The following is a 26,199-nucleotide window of genomic DNA, read 5'->3' on the forward strand; positions in this document are numbered from 1 at the left end:
TTAGATGATTTTTTTTTAATCACAATGTGAAGAAAAAATGTAAATCTGTAACTCTGAATCTGATGTAAAACAAAATGGCGCCATTTAAAAATCTGTGACTTCTCCGTATTGGCCCTCTCTTTTGAACCAGTCAAAATGCTTGAATTCCGTATTGGCCCTGTTTTACTCGTATTGGCTGTGTTTTTCTCATATTGGCTCAGTTATGTTTTGTATTAGCTCTTTTTGTTTCATATGGTGTTCATATGGTGTTCGCAATTGGTCTAATACAGTGTGTAATATTGTAAAGTTGAATAATAATAAACATTATTGCCCAAACTAGAGGGCTCCAACTTGTATTGATCATAATTATGCGATACAACATGTTTGCTCCCAGTGCTTGGGTGTAGTTTGTATTTCATAGAATCAGTTGTGTTCAGCATGAAAAGGGTTAACAGTGACCCACAGGTGTTGGATCCTTTCGGCAAGAAAGAGGCATGTAACATGGAATGGGTATTATGTGGAGCAGTCAGGCAACATCTGTTGTAGGCAATCTGGTAGTCGTCTGTCCTAGGTGGTCATCTGTCCTAGGTTGTTGTCTGTCCTAGGTGGTCATCAGTCCTAGGTGGTTTTCAGTCCTAGGTGCTTGTCTGTCCTAGGTTGCAGACAATCAGGTGGTCGTCTATCCTAGGTAGTCGTCTGTCCTAGGTTGTCGTCTGTCCTAGGTGGTCGTCTGCCCTAGGTTGTCGTCTGTCCTAGGTGGTTGTCAGTCCTAGGTGGTTGTCTGTCCTAGGTGGTCGTATGTCCTAGTCGTCTGTCCTAGGTTGTCGTCTGTCCTAGGTGGTCGTCTATCCTAGGTGGTCATCTGTCCTAGGTGCTTGTCTGTCCTAGATGGTCGTCTGTCCTAGGTAGTGGTCTATCCCAGGTGCTTGTCAGTCCTAGGTGGTCGTTTGTCCTAGGTAGTCGTCTGTCCTAGGTGGTCGTCTGTTCTAGTCGTCTGTCCTAGGTTGTCGTCTATCCTAGGTGGTCGTCTGCTTTTGAACTTGCAGATGGAGTGTATAAGTGGAGATTACAATATATTCAGTTGAAACTCAGACAGATGTTTAAAATTCTGAGGGACAAAGTGTTTTACTTTGAGAAAACTGAAATTCTATATATAAAGTCTACTGTCATGACTGTATGCAGGTGTTTTTCACTAAGACTTTTGTCATAGCTCATAGATCTACATATGTTCTTGTAATTATGCCATATTTGCATTTTGTTCTTCATTTTGAGGGTACAAAGCAAATTGAAATGCATTTTATTCATAGATTATGTTTAATCTGCAATGTGTGATCATACCTGTTTTATACCCCAGTCACACATACGGCGCGGATAGCTACGGATAGAAACATAGTAATCCGTATCGATCCGTACCTGAGCTGTACGGATTGGTACGAATTGATACGGCTTACTGCTTTAAGGTACGACTCAGGTACGGTTCGATACGGTTTGCTATGTTTCTATCAGTGTTTAGACGTAGTTATCCGCGCCGTATGTGTGACTGGGGTATTAGGAAACAGTAAGTCATCAGTTTGACACATTGATACATAAATACGTAGGAATTTGACTCACCAAAGTCACAGTATGATGATTCAGTTGAATTTGACTTGGAGAGAAAGTAGATAGATCTACACTGAGGAGGAATTTGGCTGGACTCTTGAAAAATTCATCAAGATAGGCGGAGTTATAGATGAGAGAGTTCAATAGGCCTGAGTTTCAACAGGATTTGAAACTTGTCAGTGATAGCAATGTATTTATCAGACTGAAGAAGATTGATCAACATGTTGATATATATTTCAGAATTGTACATAGACACAAAGAAGGAGGCATACAAGGCTCTAGGATTTAGAAGGTAAATGTTGCAACTTCATGTTGATCTTATTATTTGTGTCATTTGTATTTTGCTGCACTTAGAAGTCATTGGTATTGAAGATTTACAAATACTGTCTCGAACGTTTAATATTTCGGACAGAGTTACAAAATTATTTACATGAAATCAAGAAGGAAGTACAGTCACTTGGTTGAGGTTGAAGTACTGAACAACTGATGATGAAAAACCATAGCCTTTGGTGTTAACAAACAACCTCATTATGTTGGATGTGGTTACTTACTTATTCATGTTTTCCCTAGCCTGTTAAAGCATGTAAGGTATTTAAATTTCATATATTTCCTGTTTAACCTTTAGCCTGCTAAATTTCTAAAATGAACTGGTCCATCATTCAATTTGGACAAAAACATTTTTTATTTGAAGGTGTGTGCACTGAAAACACTGAATAGCGAACAGTGCAGACCATGATCAGACTGCACAGATGATGTGCAGGCTGATCTTGGTCTGCACTGGTCGCAAAGGCAAAATCACTTGCTGCCAGCAGGCTGAAGTTTACTTTCAAGCTAAAGATAAAATGGAAAATGACAAACAGTCTTTATTAACAGAGCTAAAAGTAATGTTTTCAAAATGCTGTTTAAGGATGTTGTATATTTGTGTGATCATGTGGTTAAGGTCTCTGACCACCCCAATAGGTTTGACAACTTGTTTAGGGTGTAAAATTCTACCCAGGTGCCCGTCTGTGCCTGAAATACTGCTTGCCTACATGCTTGCTTGCCTACATGCCCCTCCTCAGTCAAAAACTGGAAAGTTTATATGTGACTATCAGTTATGTCAGTGTGTCTTAAAACTCACCTGTGTACATGTTATAACATGCTTTCAGAAAAAAAAGTTAAAAGAATGTACGAGATGATTTGATAATTAAATAGATTGAAGTTGCCAAGACTTTTTGTGTCCGTGAAACAGAAAATATTATAGGAACAGTCTGGCAGTATTTGTCCCACCTGGTTATTAGTCCCCTTAGTTTTGGGGACTATAGGAATGCGCTTTTCCGTCCGTCCGGCTGCAATTTCGTATCCGGTCCATGACTCTGTCATTTGTCAAGGGATTTTATTATTACTTGGCACAAATGTTCCCCATGATGAGACGACGTGTCATGCCCAAAATCCGAACCCCTGGCTTAAAGATCAAGGGCACAATTGGAGGTCAAAGGTCAACAGGGCTTTTTTTCTGTCCGGTCCTTAACTCTGCCATCCATGAAGGGATTTTAATATTACTTGGCACAAATGTACCTAATAATTAGATGATGTGTCATGCACAACTTTCAGACCCCTAGCTCAAAGGTCAAGGACACACTTGGCAGTCAAATGTTAACTTGGCATGAACAGGGACTGTTTCTTGTCCAGGCCATAACTCTGCCATCCATGAAGATTTTTTAATATTACTTGGCACAAATGTTCCCCATGATGAGACGACATGTCATGCACAAAACCCGGACCCGTAGCTCAAAGGTCAATGTCACAATAGGAGGTCAAAGGTCAAAAGGGTTTTTTTCCTGTCCGGTCCAGAACTCTGTCATCCATCAAGGGATTTTAATATTACTTGGCATAAATGTTCCCCATGATGAGACAACATGTCTTGTGCAACACCCAGAACCCTAGCTTAAAGGTCAAGGTCACACTTGGAGATCAGTGTGCCATTTTTCCTATCTGGTGTATAACTTTGTCATGCAAAACAGGATTTGAATATTACTTGGCACAAATGTTCACCACTATGAGACGGAGTGTCATGCGCAAGAACCTGGTCCCTAGGTCGAAGGTCAAGGTCACACATAGACGCCAAAGGTCAGATACAAGAATGACTTTGTCCGGAGCATTTCTTCTTTATGCATGAAGGGATTTTGATGTAACTTGGCACAAATGTTCACCACCATGAGGTACTCTTGTTTTTATGTAATTATGTCCCTTTGTTGTTACTATAAGTAGCTTATATTGTAAATTACTTATTACAGGCAGTAGGGAAAAATCGAGACCAGTTTTCTGTGGTACAACATGCATGTTACAGCCAATTGTTAGGTGTAATTTGACCTATCTCTACCTGGTAAAGAGTTGAGTTTTTTTCTGTAAATAACTTATATGATACCTTTTTGATAATTGGCCAAAAAAAATGCTATATGAAAACAACTAGAGGATTTATATATACAAATTTTAATCCAAGTGTTTTGTTTATAACATATTGTATATATAGTACAATATTATTTATACATTATTGACAGATATTAGTTCATTATGTTATACTGCAGTAGAGAAAATTAGGTGCCTTCCAGTAGGGGACTTTGTATTGCATGGCAATACTTCATTCACTTGTTTGCTCTCTAACTTAAGCAGTTCTTATTCAGTATTCACTAAACTTGGTCACACTATGTATTGGTATAAAATGTCCTTCAGGTTTTAAAACTAGCAGGGGTATCCCAGAATCTTCGGAGTTATGACACAAGAATTTACAGTGTCTGCACTCCAGTTTAAGCACTACTTATCCTGTGCTCACCAAATTTGGGCATAATGTTTATGAGCATAAAATCTCAGCCAAGTCTGATAACAAGCTGGATCCTCCAGTCTGTCTGGAGGTACATGTATGGCCCTTGCATTACTCAAAATCGCAAAAATTGACATTGTCCGCTTTGTAATTTGAGCAGTTCTTATCCAGTGGTTGCCAAACTTGGTCACAATGTTTACAGGTATGATATATTGGTCAGGTTCAATAACCATCCACTTTGTCGTAGTGGCTGTGTAGTTATGGCCCTTGGATTACTAAAAATTACAAAAATTGACAGTTTACCCAATTCTGATTTTAGTAATTCTTATCCAGTGTTCCCCAAACTTGATAACAATGTTTGTGGGCATGATATTTCAGGTATGTTCAGTAACCTGCCAGACAGTCCCAGTCACTCTAAGAGTTATGTCCCTTGATTTGCTTAAAAGTATGAAACCTAATACTGTTCTTAACCAGTGTTTACCAAACTTAGCTAGAATGTTATGAGCGAATCATTCTGGCTAAGTTTGATAAGAAGCAGTTGTAGTTGATCTGGTATTATAGTCCTCCAACTGGTTGAAACTACAAAAATTGAGTACCCGTACTAGTTTGCACAATAAGTAGAGTATTTTAAAAGTCAAAAGAAATTTGCTGTGAAAAGCTTTTATTTTGGCAGTTTGGCACTCTTGTTAGTCAAGGATATGAGTTAATGGAGATTTTTTAAAATTTTAACCCGATCCCTGCTGAATTTCTATAATGAACTTGTCGATCTTTCAATGTGGACAGTACTATTGATTATTAAAAGTGGTGCTTACCAAAAAGTTACTGACTGAATGGCAAACATTGCAGATCTTGATCAACCGCACGGATATGAAGGCTAATCATGATCTACACTGGTCGCAAAGGGAGAATCAATCCTGTCTAGCATGATAAGGATTTATTTATTTATTTTCTTGGGTTTAACATCACACCGACACAATTATAGGTCATATGGCAACTTTCCAGCTTTGATGGTAGAGCTAGACCCCAGGTGCCCCTCCGTGCATTATTTCATCACAAGCGGGCAACTGGGTAGAACCACCAACCTTCCGTAAGCCAGGTGGATAGCTTCCTCAGTTAAGGATTAAAGAAAGCTGTAATATAAATGTTACATTGTAATACAATAATGCATAAACTACTTTTTAGTGCTTAACTTGATGACCCTGGTTCATCCAGTATGTGTTTATGTATATCAGTGATTTATTTTAGATTTCGTATTTGATTTTAATATAAAGTTACACGCTGAAAAGCTTAGAATAATGTGTTTGTTGTACTCACTGGTATGGTTGTGACTCTAGGGTAGATAATCACTATCTTAATAATAAATGTTGTATCCAAGAGTTACCTTTCTTTCACTTCCTTATGTAGAAGGTAGAATTTGATACTGAAAATATTGGTGTATAAAATTGGCAAGTACATATCTGGCAAACATAAGCTTAGAAAATGCAGCAAATCTAGCACAACATTTTGTGGTTTGCGCCTTTCAGACAAACTGAATCTATATTAGGATGTATCCTATAATAAAGACATTTGGTTACAGTACTTAACATCAGATGAACTGTTAATATGATATTGATTTCATTAGATACAGTCAAACCTATGCCACATAAAGTGTCTGAGAAGGGAATACCTCAATACAAAATCTTAACTTTTCTTTTAGGGATGGCAACGAATATTCAAATACTGTTTCACTATTCGAATATTCGGGAAAATATAAGATCATAATAAATAGATAAAAACCAAATGAAAGAACCAGTATGTTCTTCTATCTAATTTACCAAAATTCGCTTTCATATACGCGAGAAAATGGCTTCTGTCGCTGTCATACATGTCACTTTGTATATTAGTGTGCCGAGCTTGTACATCGCTATGGTGATAACATCATACCCTGTAGCAAGTACTGTTAATTGCTTACCTTTAGAGATTTTATTGGTCCCCAATTAATGTAAATCCGTTACAAATCGCCTTGTTTTCGGTAGGTGCGACACCTCATTTAATTGAAAATATTGTTCATGCTATTATGTGAATCTACTGTCAGAATGCAAGCAATGCCGCCTGTCTTTTTAAAGAATTGCACGCGATCATCCGATATGAAGTCTGCTACATGTAATATATGTGAAAAGAACCTTACTTACGGGAGGGCTACATCCATGTAAAAGTAAGTAAAACCTATATAAAGTATACGTAAATGAAGGCAAATAACAAATATTTTATATTAAAAAAGATGACCACGATGAGAACAATTAGTCAGTCTTAATTCACCAATGTCTGAATCACTTCCGGTGTAAACGAAAGTAGAATTAATGCAGATCGCTGCTAATGGTATGATAAATTCATAAGAGTTTGAGTAGATTTGTTGATCATTTGATGACCGAATATTTGAATATTCGTTCGGAAGATTGACCGAATATTCGAATACCAAAATTGCTATTCGTTGCCATCCCTATTTTCTTTCCCATATGACAGAGTTCTTAATGAGTTCACCCCTCTGGAGCAATGTCTCCTGTAGTTCACCCCTCTGGAGCAACATCTTCTGTAGTTCACCCCTCAAGAGCATCAAGCTCTGTAGTTCACCCCTCTGGAGCAAATTCTTCTGTAGTTCACCCCTCCATAGCAACAAGCTCTGTAGTTCACCTTTCTGGAGCAAGGTCTTCTGTAGTTCACCCCTCCAGAACATCAATCTTTGTAGTTCACCCCTCCATAGCATCAATCTCTATAGTTCACCCCTCCATAGCAACAAGCTCGGTAGTTTGCCCCTCCATAGCAACAATCTCTGTAGTTCACCCCTCCAGAGCATCAGTCTCTGTAGTTCACCCCTCCATAGCAACAAGCTCTGTAGTTCACCCCTCCATAGCAACAATCTCTGTAGTTCACCCCTCCAGAGCATCAGTCTCTGTAGTTCACCCCTCCATAGCAACAAGCTCTCTAGTTCACCCCTCCATAGCAACAAGCTCTGTATTTGCCCCTCTGAAGCAACAAGCTCTATATTTGTCCCTCTGAAGCAACAAGCTCTATATTTGCCCCTCTGAAGCAACAAGCTCTGTATTTGTCCCTCTGAAGCAACAAACTCTGTACTTGTCCCTCTGAAGCAACAAGCTCTATATTTGTCCCTCTGAAGCAACAAGCTCTGTATTTGCCCCTCTGAAGCAACAAGCTCAGTATTTGCCCCTCTGAAGCAACAAGCTCTATATTTGTCCCTCTGAAGCAACAAGCTCTGTATTTGCCCCTCTGAAGCAACAAGCTTTGTATTTGCCCCTCTGAAGCAACAAGCTCAGTATTTGCCCCTCTGAAGCAACAAGCTCTATATTTGTCCCTCTGAAGCAACAAGCTCAGTATTTGTCCCTCTGAAGCAACAAGCTCTGTATTTGCCCCTCTGAAGCAACAAGCTCTGTATTTGTCCCTCTGAAGCAACAAGCTCTATATTTGCCCCTCTGAAGCAACAAGCTCTATATTTGTCCCTCTGAAGCAACAAACTCTGTATTTGTCCCTCTGAAGCAACAAGCTCTATATTTGCCCCTCTAAAGCAACAAGCTCTATATTTGTCCCTTTGAAGCAACAAGCTCTATATTTGTCCCTCTGAAGCAACAAGCTCTGTATTTGTCCCTCTGAAGCAACAAACTCTGTATTTGTCCCTCTGAAGCAACAAGCTCTATATTTGCCCCTCTGAAGCAACAAGCTATGTATTAGCCCCTCTGAAGCAACAAGCTCTGTATTTGTCCCTCTGAAGCAACAAGCTCTGTATTTGCCCCTCTGAAGCAACAAGCTCTATATTTGCCCCTCTGAAGCAACAAGCTCTATATTTGCCCCTTTGTAGCAACAAGCTATGTATTTCCCCCTCTGAAGCAACAAGCTCTGTATTTATCCATCTGTAGCAACAAGCTCTGTATTTGCCCCTCTTAAGCAACAAGCTCTGTATTTATTCATCTGTATCAACAAGCTCTGTATTTGCCCCACTGAAGCAGCAAGCTCTATATTTGCCCCTTTGTAGCAACAAGCTCTGTATTTGTCCCTCTGAAGCAACATGCTCTGTATTTGCCCCTCTGAAGCAACAAGCTCTGTATTTGTCCCTCTGAAGCAACATGCTCTGTATTTGTCCCTCTGAAGCAACAAGCACTGTTTTTGGCCCTCTGAAGCAACAAAAACTCTTGATTTGCTCCCCTGAAGCAACAAGCTCTATATTTGCCCCTCTAAAGCAACAAGCTCAGTATTTGCCCCTCTGAAGCAACAAGCTCTGTACTTGTCCCTCTGAAGCAACAAGCTATATATTAGCCCCTCTGAAGCAACAAGCTCTGTATTTGTCCCTCTGAAGCAACAAGCTCTGTATTTGCCCCTCTGAAGCAACAAGCTCTATATTTGCCCCTCTGAAGCAACAAGCCCTATATTTGCCCCTTTGTAGCAACAAGCTCTGTATTTCCCCCTCTGAAGCAACAAGCTCTGTATTTATCCATCTGTAGCAACAAGCTCTGTATTTGCCCCTCTTAAGCAACAAGCTCTGTATTTCTTCATCTGTATCAACAAGCTCTGTATTTGCCCCACTGAAGCAGCAAGCTCTATATTTGCCCCTTTGTAGCCACAAGCTCTGTATTTCCCCCTCTGAAGCAACAAGCTCTGTATTTATCCATCTGTAGCAACAAGCTCTGTATTTGCCCCTCTTAAGCAACAAGCTCTGTATTTATTAATCTGTATCAACAAGCTCTGTATTTGCCCCACTGAAGCAGCAAGCTCTATATTTGCCCCTTTGTAGCAACAAGCTCTGTATTTCCCCCTCTGAAGCAACAAGCTCTGTATTTATCCATCTGTAGCAACAAGCTCTGTATTTGCCCCTCTGAAGCAACAAGCTCTGTATTTATCCATCTGTAGCAACAAGCTCTGTATTTGCCCCACTGAAGCAGCAAGCTCTATATTTGTCCATCTGTAGCAACAAGCTCTGTATTTGCCCCACTGTAGCAACAAGCTCTGTATTTGCCCCACTGTAGCAACAAGCTCTGTATTTGCCCCTCTGGAGCAGCAAGTTCTGTATTTGCCCCTCTGAAGCAACAAGCTCTATATTTGCCCCTCTAAAGCAACAAGCTCTGTATTTCCCCCTCTGAAGCAACAAGCTCTGTATTTATCCATCTGAAGCAACAAGCTCTGTATTTGCCCTCTTAAGCAACAAGCTATGTATTTATTCATCTGTAGCAACAAGCTCTGTATTTGCCCCACTGAAGCAGCAAGCTCTATATTTGCCCCTCTGAAGCAACAAGCTCTGTATTTATCAATCTGTAGCAACAAGCTCGGCATTTGTCCCTTTTGAGCAACAAGCTCTGTATTTGCCCCTCTGAAGCAACAAGCTCTGTATTTGTCCCTCTGAAGCAAAAAGCTCTATATCTGCCCCTCTGAAGCAACAAGCTCTGTATTTGCCCCTCTGGAGCAACAAGCTCTGTATTTGCCACTCTGAAGCAACAAGCTCTGTATTAGCCCCTCTGGAGCAGCAAGCTCTGTTTTTGCCCCCTCAGAAGCAACAAGCTCTGTATTTGCCCCTCTGGAGCAACAGGCTGTGTAATTGCCCCTCTGAAGCAACAAGCTCTGTATTTGTCCCTCTGAAGCAACAAGCTCTGTATTTGCCCCTCAGAAGCAACAAGCTCTGTATTTGTCCCTCTGGAGCAACAAGCTCTGTATTTGCCCCTCAGAAGTAACAAGCTCTGTATTTGCCCCTCTGGAGCAACAAGCTCTGTGTTTGCCCCTCTGAAGCAACAAGCTCTGTATTTGCCCCTCTGAAGCAACAAGCTCTGTGTTTGCCCCTCTGAAGCAACAAGCTCTGTATTTGCCCCTCTGAAGCAACAAGCTCTGTATTTGCCCCTCAGAAGCAACAAGCTCTGTATTTGCCCCTCTGAAGCAACAAGCTCTGTATTTGCCCCTCTGGAGCAACAAGCTCTGTATTTGCCCCTCTGAAGCAACAAGCTCTGTATTTGTCCCTCTGAAGCAGCAAGCTCTGTATTTGCCCCTCTGAAGCAACAAGCTCTACATTTGTCCCTCTGGAGCAGCAAGCTCTGTATTTGCCCCTCTGAAGCAACAAGCTCTACATTTGTCCCTCTGGAGCAACAAGCTCTGTATTTGCCCCTCTGGAGCAACAAGCTCTACATTTGTCCCTCTGAAGCAACAAGCTCTGTATTTGCCCCTCTGAAGCAACAAGCTCTGTATTTGCCCCTCTGGAGCAACAAGCTCTATATTTGTCCCTCTGAAGCAACAAGCTCTGTATTTGTCCGTCTGAAGCAACAAGCTCTATATTTGTCCCTCTGAAGCAACAAGCTCTATATTTGTCCCTCTGAAGCAACAAGCTCTGTATTTGCCCCTCTGGAGCAACAAGCTCTATATTTGTCCCTCTAAAGCAACAAGCTCTGTATTTGCCCTTCTGCAACAAGCTCTATAGTTGTCCCTCTGAAGCAGCAAGCTCTATATTTGTCCCTCTGAAGCAACAAGCTCTGTATTTGTCCCTCTGAAGCAACAAGCTCTGTATTTGCCCCTCTGGAGCAACAAGCTCTATATTTGTCCCTCTGAAGCAACAAGCTCTGTATTTGCCCCTCTGGAGCAACAAGCTCTATATTTGTCCCTCTGAAGCAACAAGCTCTGTATTTGCCCCTCTGAGCAACAAGCTCTGTATTTGCCCCTCTGGAGCAACAAGCTCTTATTTGCCCTGAAGCACAAGCTCTGTATTTGCCCTCTGAAGCACAAGCTCTAATTTGTCCTCTGAGCAACGCTCTGTATTTGTCCCTCTGAAGCAACAAGCTCTATATTTGTCCCTCTGAAGCAACAAGCTCTATATTTGTCCCTCTGAAGCAACAAGCTCTGTATTTGCCCCTCTGGAGCAACAAGCTCTATATTTGTCCCTCTAAAGCAACAAGCTCTGTATTTGCCCTTCTGCAACAAGCTCTATAGTTGTCCCTCTGAAGCAACAAGCACTATATTTGTCCCTCTGAAGCAACAAGCTCTGTATTTGTCCCTCTGAAGCAACAAGCTCTGTATTTGCCCCTCTGGAGCAACAAGCTCTATATTTGCCCCTCTAAAGCAACAAGCTCTGTATTTGCCCCTCTGAAGCAACAAGCTCTATATTTGCCCCTCTGAAGCAACAAGCTCTATATTTGCCCCTCTGAAGCAACAAGCTCTGTATTTGTCCCTCTGAAGCAACAAGCTCTATATTTGCCCCTCTGAAGTAACAAGCTCTGTATTTGCCCCTCTGAAGCAACAAGCTCTATATTTGCCCCTCTAAAGCAACAAGCTCTGTATTTGCCCCTCTAAAGCAACAAGCTCTATATTTGTCCCTCTGAAGCAGCAAGCTCTGTAATTATCCCTCTTGAGTACAAGCTCTATATTTGCCACCTGTGAAACCACAAGCTAGATGTTTTGCCCCTCTGAAGCAACAAGCTCTGTATTTGCCTCTCTGTTGCAACAAACTCCTTAATTTGTCCCTCCAGAGCACGGACCTTTGTACAAGAAACACATAATTCCAGTCTTCCCTGTTTGCTTTAGAGAGGTTGTACTGTATTCATAATGTGACAATATTCATAGAATAAATATAAAGCCTACAGTTTGTTGTCACACATAAGAGTCAAAACCTGTGATGTAGACCACCCTAGAGAACACCTGGTCATAACCACTTCTTGTTTCATTTAACAACTGCACTAATGGCACTCACTTAGTCTTTATAAACAGGGTTTACAGTATACATGTTTGTAGTAAAATCATTCATATTTGTAGGGGACTAACTTTCTTGGATTGATCCAACAAGAAAATCCATAAAAAACAGTCCTCTATGAATATACATTTATATTTATGTTTAAAAGTTGAAATTAGATGAAATTAATATCTTTGACCAAAACCACTTTTTGCCCACAAAATGGAATGATTTTACAGTATTTGTGTTTTGTAGGTTGAACATATTCAGTGTGTTGCCTTCAATATTTGGGAAAAAAGCAAGGGAGTTTAACGAGAGGGTGAGTTCTTAACATTGATAGATTTAATGTTATTTTTTAGGTGAGTTTTTCTGATCGCTCAATGTCCGTCGTCTGTCTGTCAACATTTAGCTTGTGTATGCGATAGAGGCTGTATTTTTCAACTGATCTTCATGAAAATTGGTCAGAATGATAACCTTGATGAAATCTAGGCCGAGTTTGAAAGTGGGTCATCTGGGGTCAAAAACTAGGTCACTAGGTCAAATCAAAGAAAAACCTTGTGTATGCGAAAGAGGCTGTATTTTTCAATTAATCTTCATGAATTTTGGTCAGAATGATAACCTTGATGAAACCTAGGCCGAGTTCGAAAATGGGTTATCTGGGGTCAAAAACTAGGTCACTAGGTCAAATCAAAGAAAAACCTTGTGTATGCGATAGAGACTGTTTTTTTCAAATGATCTTTATGAAATTTGGTCAGAATAATTACCTTGATGAAATCTAGGCCGAGTTTGAAAGTGGGTCATCTGGGTTCAAAAACTAGGTCACTAGGTCAAATCAAAGTAAAACCTTGTGTATGCGATAGAGGCTGTATTTTTCAATTAATCTTCATGAATTTTGGTCAGAATGATTACCTTGATGAAATCAAGGCCGAGTTCAAAAATGGGTCATTTGGGATCAAAAACTAGGTCACTAGGTCAAATCAAAGAATAACCTTGTGTATGCGATAGAGGCTGTATTTTTCAATTAATCTTCGTGAATTTTGGTCAGAATGATTACCTTGATGAAATTTAGGCTGATATGGAAAATGGGTCATCTGGGGTCAAAAACTAGGTCACTAGGTCAAATCAAAGAAAAACCTTGTGTATGCGATAGAGGCTGTATTTTTCCATTAATCTTCATGAATTTTGGTCAGAATGATAACCTTGATGACATCTAGGCCGAGTACGAAAACGGGTCATCTGGGGTCAAAAACTAGGTCACTAGGTCAAATCAAAGAAAAACCTTGTGTATGCGATAGAGGCTGTATTTTTCAATTAATCTTCATGAATTTTGGTCAGAATGATTGCCTTGATGAAATCTAGGTCAAATTCGAATATGGGTCCTCTGGGTTCAAAAAGTAGGTCACTAGGTCAAATCAAAAGAAAAGCTTGTATATGCGATAGAGGCTGTATTTTTCAATTGATCTTCTTGAAATTAAGTCCAAAATGATAACCTTAATGAAATCTAGGCCGAGTTTGAAAATGGATCATCTTGGGTCAAAAAGTAGGTCACTAGGTCAAATGAAAGAAAAACCTTGTGTATGCGATAGAGGCTGTATTTTTCAATTGATCTTCATGAAATTTGGTCAGAATGATAGTCTTGATGAAATCTAGGTCAAGTTCGAATATGGGTCTCGTGCTCAGGGGTCAGAAATTAGGTCACAGGTCTAATCAAAGAAAATACTTTTTTATACTCTAGACTTTTGCTCCAGTTTTAATGATAATTGGTCAGAATATTTATTTCCATGAAATCACTAGGTCAAACATGTTTACAACACTGTTATGGTGTGTTTCTCAGGTGAGCGACCTAGGGTCATCTTGGCCCTCTTGTTTTACTTTTTGCCAGAGTTTATATATTTACGATCCAAGTGTTTCTTTTGATGAATCAGTATATATTGATCATAATATCAATATATGATGAATTACGTGGACTCCCTGTCTTAGTCATATGATAGATGTGAAAAATGGTTTTAGTAGCTTCCTTGCAAGGCACTCAGTTTTAGGATAGTTCTAGAACTGGTTAGCCCAGTATGAGTATAATGTGACATGCTGGGGTATCATGTCAGATGTCTGTGGCCTGATACTGCAGTGAGACAACTCTATAAAGTTGGGCATTGTGCTCACTGCTGCAACCAAAATTGATTGAAAAATTGTTGAAAAAGATGTACACACCCAGTGTAATCCTGAAATTCATACAATATTGAAATAGGGCCTGCAATCCATATAAACACCCAGTGTAATCCTGAAATCCATACAATATTGAAATAGGGCCTGCAATCCATATACACACCCAGTGTAATCCTGAAATCCATACAATATTGAAATAGGGCCTGCAACCCATATTAACACCCAGTGTAATCCTGAAATTCATACAATATTGAAATAGGGCCTGCAATCCGGGCCTGCAATCCATATAAACACCCAGTGTAATCCTGAAATCCATACAATATTGAAATAGGGCCTGCAACCCATATAAACTCCCAGCATAATCCTGAAATCCATACAATATTGAAATAGGGCCTGCAACCCATATAAACTCCCAGCATAATCCTGAAATTCATACAATATTGAAATAGGGCCTGCAATCCATATACACACCCAGTGTAATCCTGAAATTCATACAATAGTGAAATAGGGTCTGCAACCCATTTACACATCCAGTGTAATTATGAAATCCATACAATAGTGAAATAGGGCCTGCAACCCATATACACACCCAGCATAATCCTGAAATTCATACAATATTGAAGTAGGGCCTGCAACCCATATAAACACCCAGCATAATCCTGAAATTCATACAATATCAGTGATTTTTTTACTTTTTTTGGCAACAGCCCATGCCTTTTCAATTGGGAATTTTTAGCGCGATAAACTTCAAAATTGGGAAAAATTAACAAACCTAAATTAATAAAGAAATCATTTTGAAAAGTTTTATTTTAAGGTAAATTTATTTCATTCAGATATGCACTGAGGTTGAACAGACAGGTTATTTTCACAGGATCTGATGGCTCAGATAGCTTAGGGTCACCATGAGCTTCTTTTGACTTCTGAGGGTCATTTTGTGGGGACTCAGATTTCTTAGACAGATCACTTTGCTTTTCTGACGTTTGATTTAAATTTAATTTCTCTTTAACTTTACCAAAAGATGTTCGAATGTCCAGAGTACCGATGGCGTGTTTAAGTTTTATTTTCTTATGATAATATTTGGAATTATGCAACATTTTTCGATAATTTAGGTAATTTTCTAACAATTTTTTTATGCCCCCAAAGGGAGGCATATAGTTTTTGAACCATCTGTCTGTCTGTAGGTCTGTCCGCAATTTTCGTGTCCGGTCCATATCTTTGTCATCGATGGATGGATTTTCAAATAACTTAGCATGAATGTGTACCACAGTAAGACGACGTGCAGTGCGCAAGAATTATGCCCCAAAGGTAAGGTCATATTTGACGTTTTAGGTTGTGCAATTTTGCGTGTCCGGTCCATATCTTTGTCATCGATGGATGGATTTTCAAATAACTTAGCATGAATGTGTACCACAGTAAGACGACGTGCAGTGCGCAAGACCCAGGTCCGTAGCTCAAAGGTCAAGGTCACATTTAGACGTTAAAGGATAGTGCATTGATGGGCGTGTCCGGTCCATATCTTTGTCATCGATGGATGGATTTTCAAATAACTTGGCATGAATGTGTACAACAGTAAGACGACGTGCAGTGCGCAAGACCCAGGTCCGTAGCTCAAAGGTCAAGGTCACACTTAGACGTTAAAGGATAGTGCATTGATGGGTGTGTCCGGTCCATATCTTTGTCATCGATGGATGGATTTTCAAATAACTTGGCATGAATGTGTACCACAGTAAGGTGACGTGCAGTGTGCAAGACCCAGGTCCGTAGCTCAAAGGTCAAGGTCACACTTAGATGTTAAAGGATAGTGCATTGATGGGCGTGTCCGGTCCATATCTTTGTCATCGATGGATGGATTTTCAAATAACTTGGCATGAATGTGTACCACAATAAGACGACATGTCACACGCAAGACCCAGGTCCGTAGCTCAAAGGTCAAGGTCACACTTAGACGTTAAAGATCATTTTTCATGATAGTGCATTGATGGGCATGTCCGGTCCATATCTTTGTCATTCACGCATGGATTTTAAAATAACTATGCATGAATGTGTGACACACTAAGACGATGTGTCACGTGCAAGACCCAGCTCCTTAGGGCAAAGGTCCTAAACTCTAACATCGGCCATAACTATTCATTCAAAGTGCCATCGGGGGCATGTGTCATCCTACGGAGACAGCTCTTGTTTCTGACTCATTTTGACGCATGAAAAAGCGTTAGCGACCGTGATGAAAGTCATACTAAATGCCGTACTATGCCGTGACCCATTTTATGTAAACAACGCGCTTCGAGTTGGCAACAATATTCTGCGAATAAACCATAATAAGAGTCGGATTTTTTATGATTATTTGCATCGTTTTAGTTCAACTTTCACAAGAAATCAATCTAATTGGGAAAAATCATCTCGTTTTGGGGAATTTTTAAGCATTTTTTGGGAATTTTGACCATTTTTGTCAATTGGGAAGACGCCGAATTTCGGAGTCAAATCGGCGCAAAAAAAATCACTGAATATTGATATAGGGCCTGCAACCCATTTACACATCCAGTGTAATTATGAAATCCATACAGTAGTGAAATAGGGCCTGCAACCCATATACACACACAGCATAATCCTGAAATTCATACAATATTGAAATAGGGTCTGCAACCCATATAAACACCCAGCATAATCCTGAAATTCATACAGTATTGAAATAGGGCCTGCAACCCATTTACATACCCAGTGTAATTATGAAATCCATACAATAGTGAAATAGGGCCTGTGATCCACAGATACACCAAGACTAATAGTGTAATCCTGAAATTTACAGTGTAATAAAATAAGGCCTGCAACCCATTTACACACCCAGTGTAATTATGAAATCCATACAATAGTGAAAAAGGGCCTGTGATCCACAGATACACCAAGACTAATAGTGTAATCCTGAAATTTACACTGTAATAAAATAGGGCATGTGACCCAAATGAAAGTTGGTCCTTTAGTGTTTTTTCTGCATATCCAAGGGTTAACTTGATTTAAAATTTAAATGGAGCAGTACAAAAAATTGTTGTATATTTCAGGTGAAGAAAGAGAAAATACCTGGTAATATGACTGGTGATGGCATGCAAAATGGGGGAACTCTAATTGTTGGGCAAGGTATGGTGGAGTTTTTGTTTTACTCACTAGGTTGAACACCACTAATTGCAGGCCTTATTTATTTCCATAGAAACAACACTTCAGAAGCAGCTCTGCAATCAGTTTTCTGGAATATCAATGTTTGGCAGCCAAATGCCTTTCAAAAATAAAAAAGAACTTACGTTAGCTTTATTGTTTTGTCACAGGGTGTAATGATACACTTCTCTGGCATAGGTTCGTTATTCTTGTTTATTTACAATCCATATTTAATTGGCCACAGCATCTGTATAAATTATTTCAATGGAAATTGAAATAAAGTAACCGAAGTTGAAGTCTTTCTCTTCTTAGACTATATGTCTTACTCGTAAGAGTGGACTAGAGAAAGTGCCGGGTTGGAAAGGAGATGCGTGCGCAGAAAAGACTGTTATTCAAAAAGAGCCAATATATTTCTTTCTCTCATTCTTACTCCCATACAAAAACATGAAACGGACAAAACAATTAGACATGTACAATACAATAGACTGACAAGTGTTCACCAACTATACTGCTTCAGTGCACTTTGGCAATTTCCGCCACTGGCGTACTTTGACGAGTATCACGGATTCAATACCAGAAGTCAAACCGTATGAATAAAACCATACAAATCCGATTATGACGCATGCACGAAGGTTAAGTGTTGAAATGTGGAAGGCCGCATCAGACATTACAATTAAACCTTACTAAATGTTCGACCTGTGACAGTTAGAAAGTTATGGCTCTTTATTTGTCAAATGTTGTGATGTTTTGGCAACTTCTCTTACACCATTGGACTGATTTCTACCAAACCAGGAGTTATCAGTGCCGAGCTGTAAGTTATACAATACATGTCATGTAATTAGCATGTTCTGGTTTAGTGAGTTTCAGCAGAGTTATGGCCCTTGATTTGTCATATTTTACAAAGAAGATTTGAATAAACAGTAGTTTGACTCAACTCTGTATAAAAAAAATAAAAAATTAGGACAAGATGAACAAGATCTAGTGTAGCTAGTGTATAGATAAAGGTGAAAAATCAGGTCTGGCATTTTATTGTGATATTTTAAGATATTACATTAATATTATTTAAAAAAAAAATATGTATAAAAATACAGTTTGCTAAAAAGAAGTTACGGCATTGTTGTTCCCTGTACAAAATCTTACCCTCTCTATTTTTGACATGTAGGTGAACTAATTGCGGCAGCTAAATGATAAACACTCCTTTCAGACGTTAAATACATGCAAAGCATATTTTACTGCCTTTCAGATTGATTTTACTGTTTTAAAAGCAATTTGTCACGATTTCTTGACTTTTTATTAGATATTAAATTTTGCTAAGATTTCTTGGCAGTTATAGTGCTTTATTCTCTATATATTTAAGGATGAAGGATACCTTTTTACCAGGGTAGATTCAAATTTATTGAATTGTAGCAATTTATAATACTTCGTGAATTACCGGCAAATGTTTTTGTAACTAAAATTTCATGTTTGTGTCTGTGTCCCTTCAAGTAAAAAAAAACAACAACCCACAAGTTTGAAGTACATGACCCTTTAAAGGTAATTCATATTGAAAGAAAAAAGAAAATAAATGTACATATATTTATCACTTTTCAGCCTCTTATTTGTAGAACTCTGTATTGTTGATAAATTTTTTAGTATGCATTAGCTTTCTAATATAAGGTTAAAATGTACATGTATATGTCTCAGGACTTGTGTTTCCATGGTAATGCAGATCCTCTCATTTTAAAGCAGCAACTTTGTATGATAATGGGGGTTTTCAAAGGCTTCAGTGCTATTTTCTGAATGACTTAAAAGAAATATTAGGGATGATATATGAGCAGAATATCAAACACTTAACATTGCATCCTATCTTGTCTTAAATTGATAAATAAACATGGCAACAGGGATATTTAAGATATCTTATATCTCACATTTTTATGCCCCCTGAATATTTTTTGGGGGTACTGAGTTGCCCTTATCCGTCAGTCTGTCTGTCCAAGCAAACGGGTATCAAGAGCAATAGGTAGTGGTAAATTTTGTTCATTCAGCATGTGAAGTTGTGCACCTAGTGTTTTAAAAGGGATTTCACACAGCCACACCAGAGTTATGGCCCTTGACTTAGTAAAAAAGAGCCTAAAAGTTTGTGTCGCCTGCATCTCAATAACTATTCGACCCGAGATTACGAAACATTATAGGAACATTATTTAGCATATAAGATTGTGCACCTGAGGTTTTGTTTGAGATTTCAGTTAGTCAGACTAGAGTTGTGGCCCTTGACTTAGTAAAAAATATGCATAGAATGGCATATAAGTTTGTGTCACCAGCATCTCAAAAGTATTTGACTAAGAGTCATTTCACTCTGCCAGACTAGAGTTTTGGCCTTTGACTTAGTCAAAAATATGCATAAAAGGTCATAAAAGATTGTTTTGAATGTATCTTAAAACATATTTGACCTAGGGTCGTGAAACATAATAGTAATTTTATTCAGCCTGTGAAGTTGTGCACCAGGCATTTTCTTTTGTATCTTGTAGTCAGATCAAAGTTATGGCCCTTGATTTAGTAAGAAATATGCATAAAGGGCATAAAAGTTTGTATCTTATGTATCGCAAAAAGTATTCAACCTAGAGTCATAAAACATTATTGTTATATAGCGTGCACAATTATGCACATGGTGTTCTGTGTGGTATTTCACTCGGCAAGATCAGAGTTATGGTCCTTGACTTAGTCAGAAATTCACATAAAGTGCTTGAAAGTTTGGCTTGCATTTGTCTTCAAAAATACTTGGTTTAGATTTATGAACCCATGTACAGTGGCAGGAAGTGGGGGCACAATTGTCCTATGGACACGGTCTAGTTTATTAACCAAATTACATTGCAGTGTGAAAAACACAGTAAGTTTAAATTATATATAAGTTAAATATATGTTGAATATGCCAGTATCTGGGGAAAATGATGAACTAGCAGTATATGATAAGTGTGCTGATATCTGGGGAAAATGATGAACTAGCAATATATGATAAGTGTGCCGATATCTGGGGAAAATGATGAACTAGCAGTATATGATAAGTGTGCCGATATCTGGGGAAAATGATGAACTTGCAGTATGTGATAAGTGTTTCAATAACTGGGGGAAGATGATGAACTAGCAGTATGTTACAAGACTTAGTGTGCCGATATCTGGGGAAAATGATGAGCTTGCGGTATATAACGAAGTGTGCAGATATCTGGGGAAAATGGTGAACTAGTAGTATGTGATAAGTGTGCTGATATCTGGGGAAAATGATGAATTAGCAGTATGTGATATGTGTGCTGATATCTGGGGAAAATGATGAACTAGCAGTATATGATAAGTGTGCTGATATCTGGGGGAAATGATGAACTAGCAGTATGTGATATGTGTGTCGGTAAGTGGGGAAAATGATGAACTAGCAGTATATGATAAGTGTGCCGATATCTGGGGAAAATGATGAACTTGCAGTATGTGATAAGTGTTTCAATAACTGGGGGAAAATGATGAACTAGCAGTATGTTACAAGACTTAGTGTGCCGATATCTGGGGAAAATGATGAGCTTGCGGTATGTAAAGAAGTGTGCAGATATCTGGGGAAAATGATGAACTAGTAGTATGTGATAAGTGTGCTGATATCTGGGGAAAATGATGAACTAGCAGTATGTGATATGTGTGCTGATATCTGGGGAAAATGAGGAACTATCGGTATATGATAACTGTGTCAGGAACTAGCAGTATGTGATATGTGTGTCGGTAACTGGGGAAAATGATGAATTAGCAGTATGTGAAAAGTGTGCCAATATCTTGGGAAAATGATGAACTAGCAGTATGTGACAAGTGTGCCGATATCTTGGGAAAATGATGAACTAGCAGTATGTGACAAGTGTGCCGATATCTTGGGAAAATGATGAACTAGCAGTATGTGACAAGTGTGCCAATATCTTGGGAAAATGATGAACTTGCAGAATGTGATGTGTGTCAGTAACTGGGGGAAATGATGAACTAGCTGTATGTGACAAGACTCAGTGTGCCGATATCTGGGGAAAATGATAAGCTTCCGGCATGTGACAAGTGTGCCGATATCTGGGGAAAATGATGAACTATCAGTATGTGACAAATGTGACGATATCTGGGGAAAATGATGAACTAGCAGTATGTGACAAGTGTGCCGATATCTGTGGAAAATGATGAGCTAGCAGTATGTGGTATGTGTGTCAATAACTGGGGAAAATGATGAACTATATGTGCCAATATCTTGGGAAAATGATGAACTAGCAGTATGTGACAAGTGTGCCGATATCTCAGGAAAATGATGAACTATCAGTATGTGACATGTGTGCCGATATCTGGGGAAAATGATGAACAAGCAGTATGTTTCAAGTGTGCCAATATCTGGGGAATGATAAGCTGTCAGTTTGCAATGACTTATGTTTATATCTGGGGAAAATGACGAGCTAGCAGAATGTGAGTGTGCCAATATCTGGGGAAAATGATGAACTATCAGTATGTGATAAGTGTGCGGATATATGGGGAAAATGATGAACTAGCAGTATGTTACAAGTGTGCCAATATCTGGGGAAAAAGATGAGCTTGCGGTATGTTACAAGTGTGCCGATATCTGGGGAAAATGATGAACTAGCAGTATGTTACAAGTATGCCAATATCTGGGGAAAATGATGAACTAGCAGTATGTTACAAGTGTGCCGATATCTGGGGAAAATGATAAGCTGTCTGTTTGCATGTTTATATCTGGGGAAAATGATGAGCTAGCAGTATGTGACAAATGTGTTAATAACCGGGAGTGGGGAAAATGACGAACTGGCAGTATATTAATGTGCAAATATCTAGGGGGGAAATGATGAACTGGCAGTATATTAATGTGCCAATATCTGGGGGGAAAATGATGAACTGGCAGTATATTAATATGCCAATATCTTGGGGGAAAATGATGAACTGGCAGTATATTAATGTGCCACTATATGGGGGGAAAATGATGAACTGGCAGTATGTGACAAGTGTGTCGATATCTGTGGAAAATGATGAGCTAGCAGTATGTGGTGTGTGTGTCAATAACTGGGGAAAATGATGAACTATCAATATATGAGAGGACTAATATCTGAAGAAAATGATGAGCTAGTAGTATGTGACAAGTGTGCCAATATCTGGAGAAAATGACGAGCTAGCAGACTGTGAGTGTGCCAATATCTGGGGAAAATGACGAGCTAGCAGACTGTGAGTGTGCAAATATCTGGGGAAAATGACGAGCTAGCAGAATGTGAGTGTGCCAATATCTGGGGAAAATGATGAACTAGCAGAATATGAGTGTGCCAGTGTCTAGGGAAAATGACGAGCTAGCAGAATGTGAGTGTGCCAATCTCTGGGGAAAAAGATGAGCTTGCAGTATGTGACAAGTGTGCCAATATCTGGGAAAAATGATGAACTAGCAGTATGTGAGTGTGCCAATATCTGGGGAAAAAGATGAACTATCAGTATGTTTCAAGTGTGCCAATATCTGGGGAAAATGATAAACTAGCGGTATGTGACAAGTGTGCCAATATCTGGGGAATATGATGAACTAGCGGTATGTGACAAGTGTGCCAATATCTGGGGAAAATGATGAACTATCAGTATGTTACAAGTGTGCGGATATCTGGGGAAAATGATGAACTAGCAGTATGTGACAAGTGTGCCAATATCTGGGGAAAATGATGAACTAGCAGTATGTGACAAGTGTGCCGATATCTGGGGAAAATGATGAACTATCAGAATGTGACATGTGTGCCGATATCTGGGGAAAATGATGAACAAGCAGTATGTTTCAAGTGTGCCAATATCTGGGGAATGATAAGCTGTCAGTTTGCAATGACTTATGTTTATATCTGGGGAAAATGACGAGCTAGCAGAATGTGAGTGTGCCAATATCTGGGGAAAATGATGAACTATCAGTATGTGATAAGTGTGTGGATATATGGGGAAAATGATGAACTAGCAGTATGTTACAAGTGTGCCAATATCTGGGGGAAAAGATGAGCTTGCGGTATGTTACAAGTGTGCCAATATCTGGGGAAAATGATGAACTAGCAGTATGTTACAAGTATGCCAATATCTGGGGAAAATGATGAACAAGCAGTATGTTACAGGTGTGCCGATATCTGGGGAAAATGATAAGCTGTCTGTTTGCATGTTTATATCTGGGGAAAATGATGAGCTAGCAGTATGTGACAAATGTGTTAATAACCGGGAGTGGGGAAAATGATGAACTGGCAGTATATTAATGTGCCAATATCTGGGGGGAAAATGATGAACTGGCAGTTTATTAATGTGCCAATATCTGGGGGGAAAATGATGAACTGGCAGTATATTAATGTGCCAGTATCTTGGGGGAAAATGATGAACGGGCAGTATATTAATGTGCCAATATCTGGGGGGAAAATGATGAACTGGCAGTATATTAATGTGCCACTATCTGGGGGGAAAATTGATGAACTGGCAGTATATTAATGTGCAAATATCTGGGGGAAAATTGATGAACTGGCAGTATATTAATATGCCAATATCTGGGGGGGGGGGGGAGGAAATGATGAACTAGCAGTATATGAATGTGCCAATATCAGGGGGTGGGGGGGATGTGGATAGCAGTATATGAATGTGCCAATATAGGGGTGGGGGGAATGAAGAGCTAGCATTTTGTGATGAGTGTCCCAATTGGCGGAATTGGATGAGTAGCAGTTTGCAATGACTGCACCACTTCCTGGGGAAAACGATGAACTATCATGATTATATTATAATGTATATGCCTGCAATCGGGGAAAATGATAAATTAGCAACATCCAAGAGAAAAAAAGATTCAAATATAACTTTGGATATAACTTACATTGAGCTAGTTGATTGAATATAAAGAAATGCTGTTTTTATTTTCTTGAAAAGTTGATAAACTTGATATGGGAATTTTAGCACTTAAATAGAATTTATGGGATTAGATTCTGGGAAAAATTGTGTGTTTAAGCAGTATGAATTTTGTTCAGGGTGAGCTGTTGGTGTATTGGAAGGATGGTCTATCATCTATTGTCCTGCAACCATCGTTCTACATCATCATTTTTACTGTAAGCATCTTCTTCTCTGAAACTACTGATCAGGAATATATCAAACTTGGTATGCAGTATCCTTGCATTGACCCCTCTCAAGTTTTCACATGGTTCTGCTTTGGTTCTGGACTGCCAGAGCTAAACATAGAAAAAGATATCAACTTCTCTTAAATCACTAGATGAATTTAGTCTGTAGCATTTTTAGCTCACCTGAACATTTCTGATCGCTCGATGTCCGGCGTCTGTCTGTTGTCTGTCGTCCGTCAAGATTTAGCTTGTGTATGCGATAAAGGCTGTATTTTTCAACTGATCTTCATGAATTTTGGTCAGAATGATTACCTTGATGAAATCTAGGCCGAGTTCGAAAATGGGTCATCTGGGTCAGAAACTAGGTCACTAGGTCAAATCAAGGAAAAACCTTGTGTATGCAATAGAGGCTGTATTTTTTAAGTGATATTCATGAAATTTTGTCAGACTGATAACCTTGATGAAATCTAGCCCAAGTTCGAAAATGGGTCACCCGGGTCAAAAACTAGATCACTAGGTCAAATCAAGGAAAAACCTTGTGTATGCGATAGAGGCTGTATTTTTCATTTTATCTTCATGAATTTTGGTCAGAATGATTGCCTTGATGAAATCTAGGTCAAGTTCAAATATGGGTCATCTTGGGTCAAAAACTAGGTCACTAGGTCAAATCAAAGAAAAACCTTGTGTATGCAGTAGGGGCTACATTCTACACCGGATCTTCATGAAATTTGATCAGAATATTTGTTTGGATGAAATCAAGGTTGAGTTTGAATATGGGTCATCTAGGGTCAAAAACTAGGTCACCCGGTCAAATTAAAGAAAAACCTTGTGTAGGCAATAGGGGCTGCATTTTACACTGGATATTCATAAAATTTAGTCAGAATGATTGCCTTGATGAAATCTAAGCCAAGTTCAAATATGGGTCATCTGGGAAACATGTTTACACTGTTATGATGTGTTTCTCAGGTGAGCGACCTACGGTCATCTTGGCCCTCTTGTTGTATAACCCTTTCTTCATGACTGCCATATAAAAAAAGCTTTTAAACAACTTCTTTTCATGAACTGCTGGATGGATCATTACAAAACTTGGCCTGTAGTATCCTTGCAGATTTGTCCAAATAGTTCTGCTTTCAAGACGCTTTTCTAAGGGGCCGTCAGAACTAAAAATAGAAAAATCTTTAAACAACATCTTCTCATAAATTTCCTGGTGATCTTCACTAAATGTGGTATCTAGCTTGTGTTTGTGTAAATATAAAGTTTAGAAAATTTGGAATGGAAAAAAACACCATAAATCGTTAGGTCCAGTACAAAAGGACATCTTATAAATAACCTGTAACAGAAAAATCTGAATCTTTGGTCTAATAGAATGCAGCATTTTTGACCTACATTACATATTTCTATTTAAATCTTAATTTGTATTTTGTACTTTGATTACTTCTCTGTACTTCAAACCGCCTCGGTAGCCTAGTGGTAGAGCGTCCGCTTCGAGTGCGGGAGGTCGTGGATTCGATCCCCAGTCGCATCATACCAAAGACGTAAAAAAAATGGTACTAGCAGCTTCCTCGCTTGGCGCTCAGCATTAAGGGGTTAGTGCTAGGACTGGTCAGCCCGGTGTCAGTATAATGTGACTGGGTGGGGTATCATGCCACGTGTCTATGGCGTGATATTCCGGTGAGGCAGCACTATAAAGTTGGGCATTGTGCTCACTGCTACAAGTAGACACCGTCGTT

The 26,199-nt window shown here is 39.2% G+C and overlaps 1 protein-coding gene across 1 annotated transcript in view; it reads left to right on the top strand.

Moving 5' to 3' along the window:
- The window catches only part of LOC123526940 (prostamide/prostaglandin F synthase-like), a 46,179-nt gene that overhangs the window by 8,994 nt on the left and 10,986 nt on the right, over positions 1 to 26,199 (top strand). The window contains exons 3-5 of the mRNA XM_045306192.2: positions 1,819 to 1,870; positions 12,321 to 12,384; positions 17,282 to 17,357. Of these exons, the coding sequence (XP_045162127.2) occupies positions 1,819 to 1,870; positions 12,321 to 12,384; positions 17,282 to 17,357 (192 nt within the window). The remainder of the gene's footprint in view (positions 1 to 1,818; positions 1,871 to 12,320; positions 12,385 to 17,281; positions 17,358 to 26,199) is intronic.

The sequence above is a fragment of the Mercenaria mercenaria genome, chromosome 14, assembly GCF_021730395.1.
Source record: "Mercenaria mercenaria strain notata chromosome 14, MADL_Memer_1, whole genome shotgun sequence".
Lineage (NCBI taxonomy): Eukaryota > Metazoa > Mollusca > Bivalvia > Venerida > Veneridae > Mercenaria > Mercenaria mercenaria.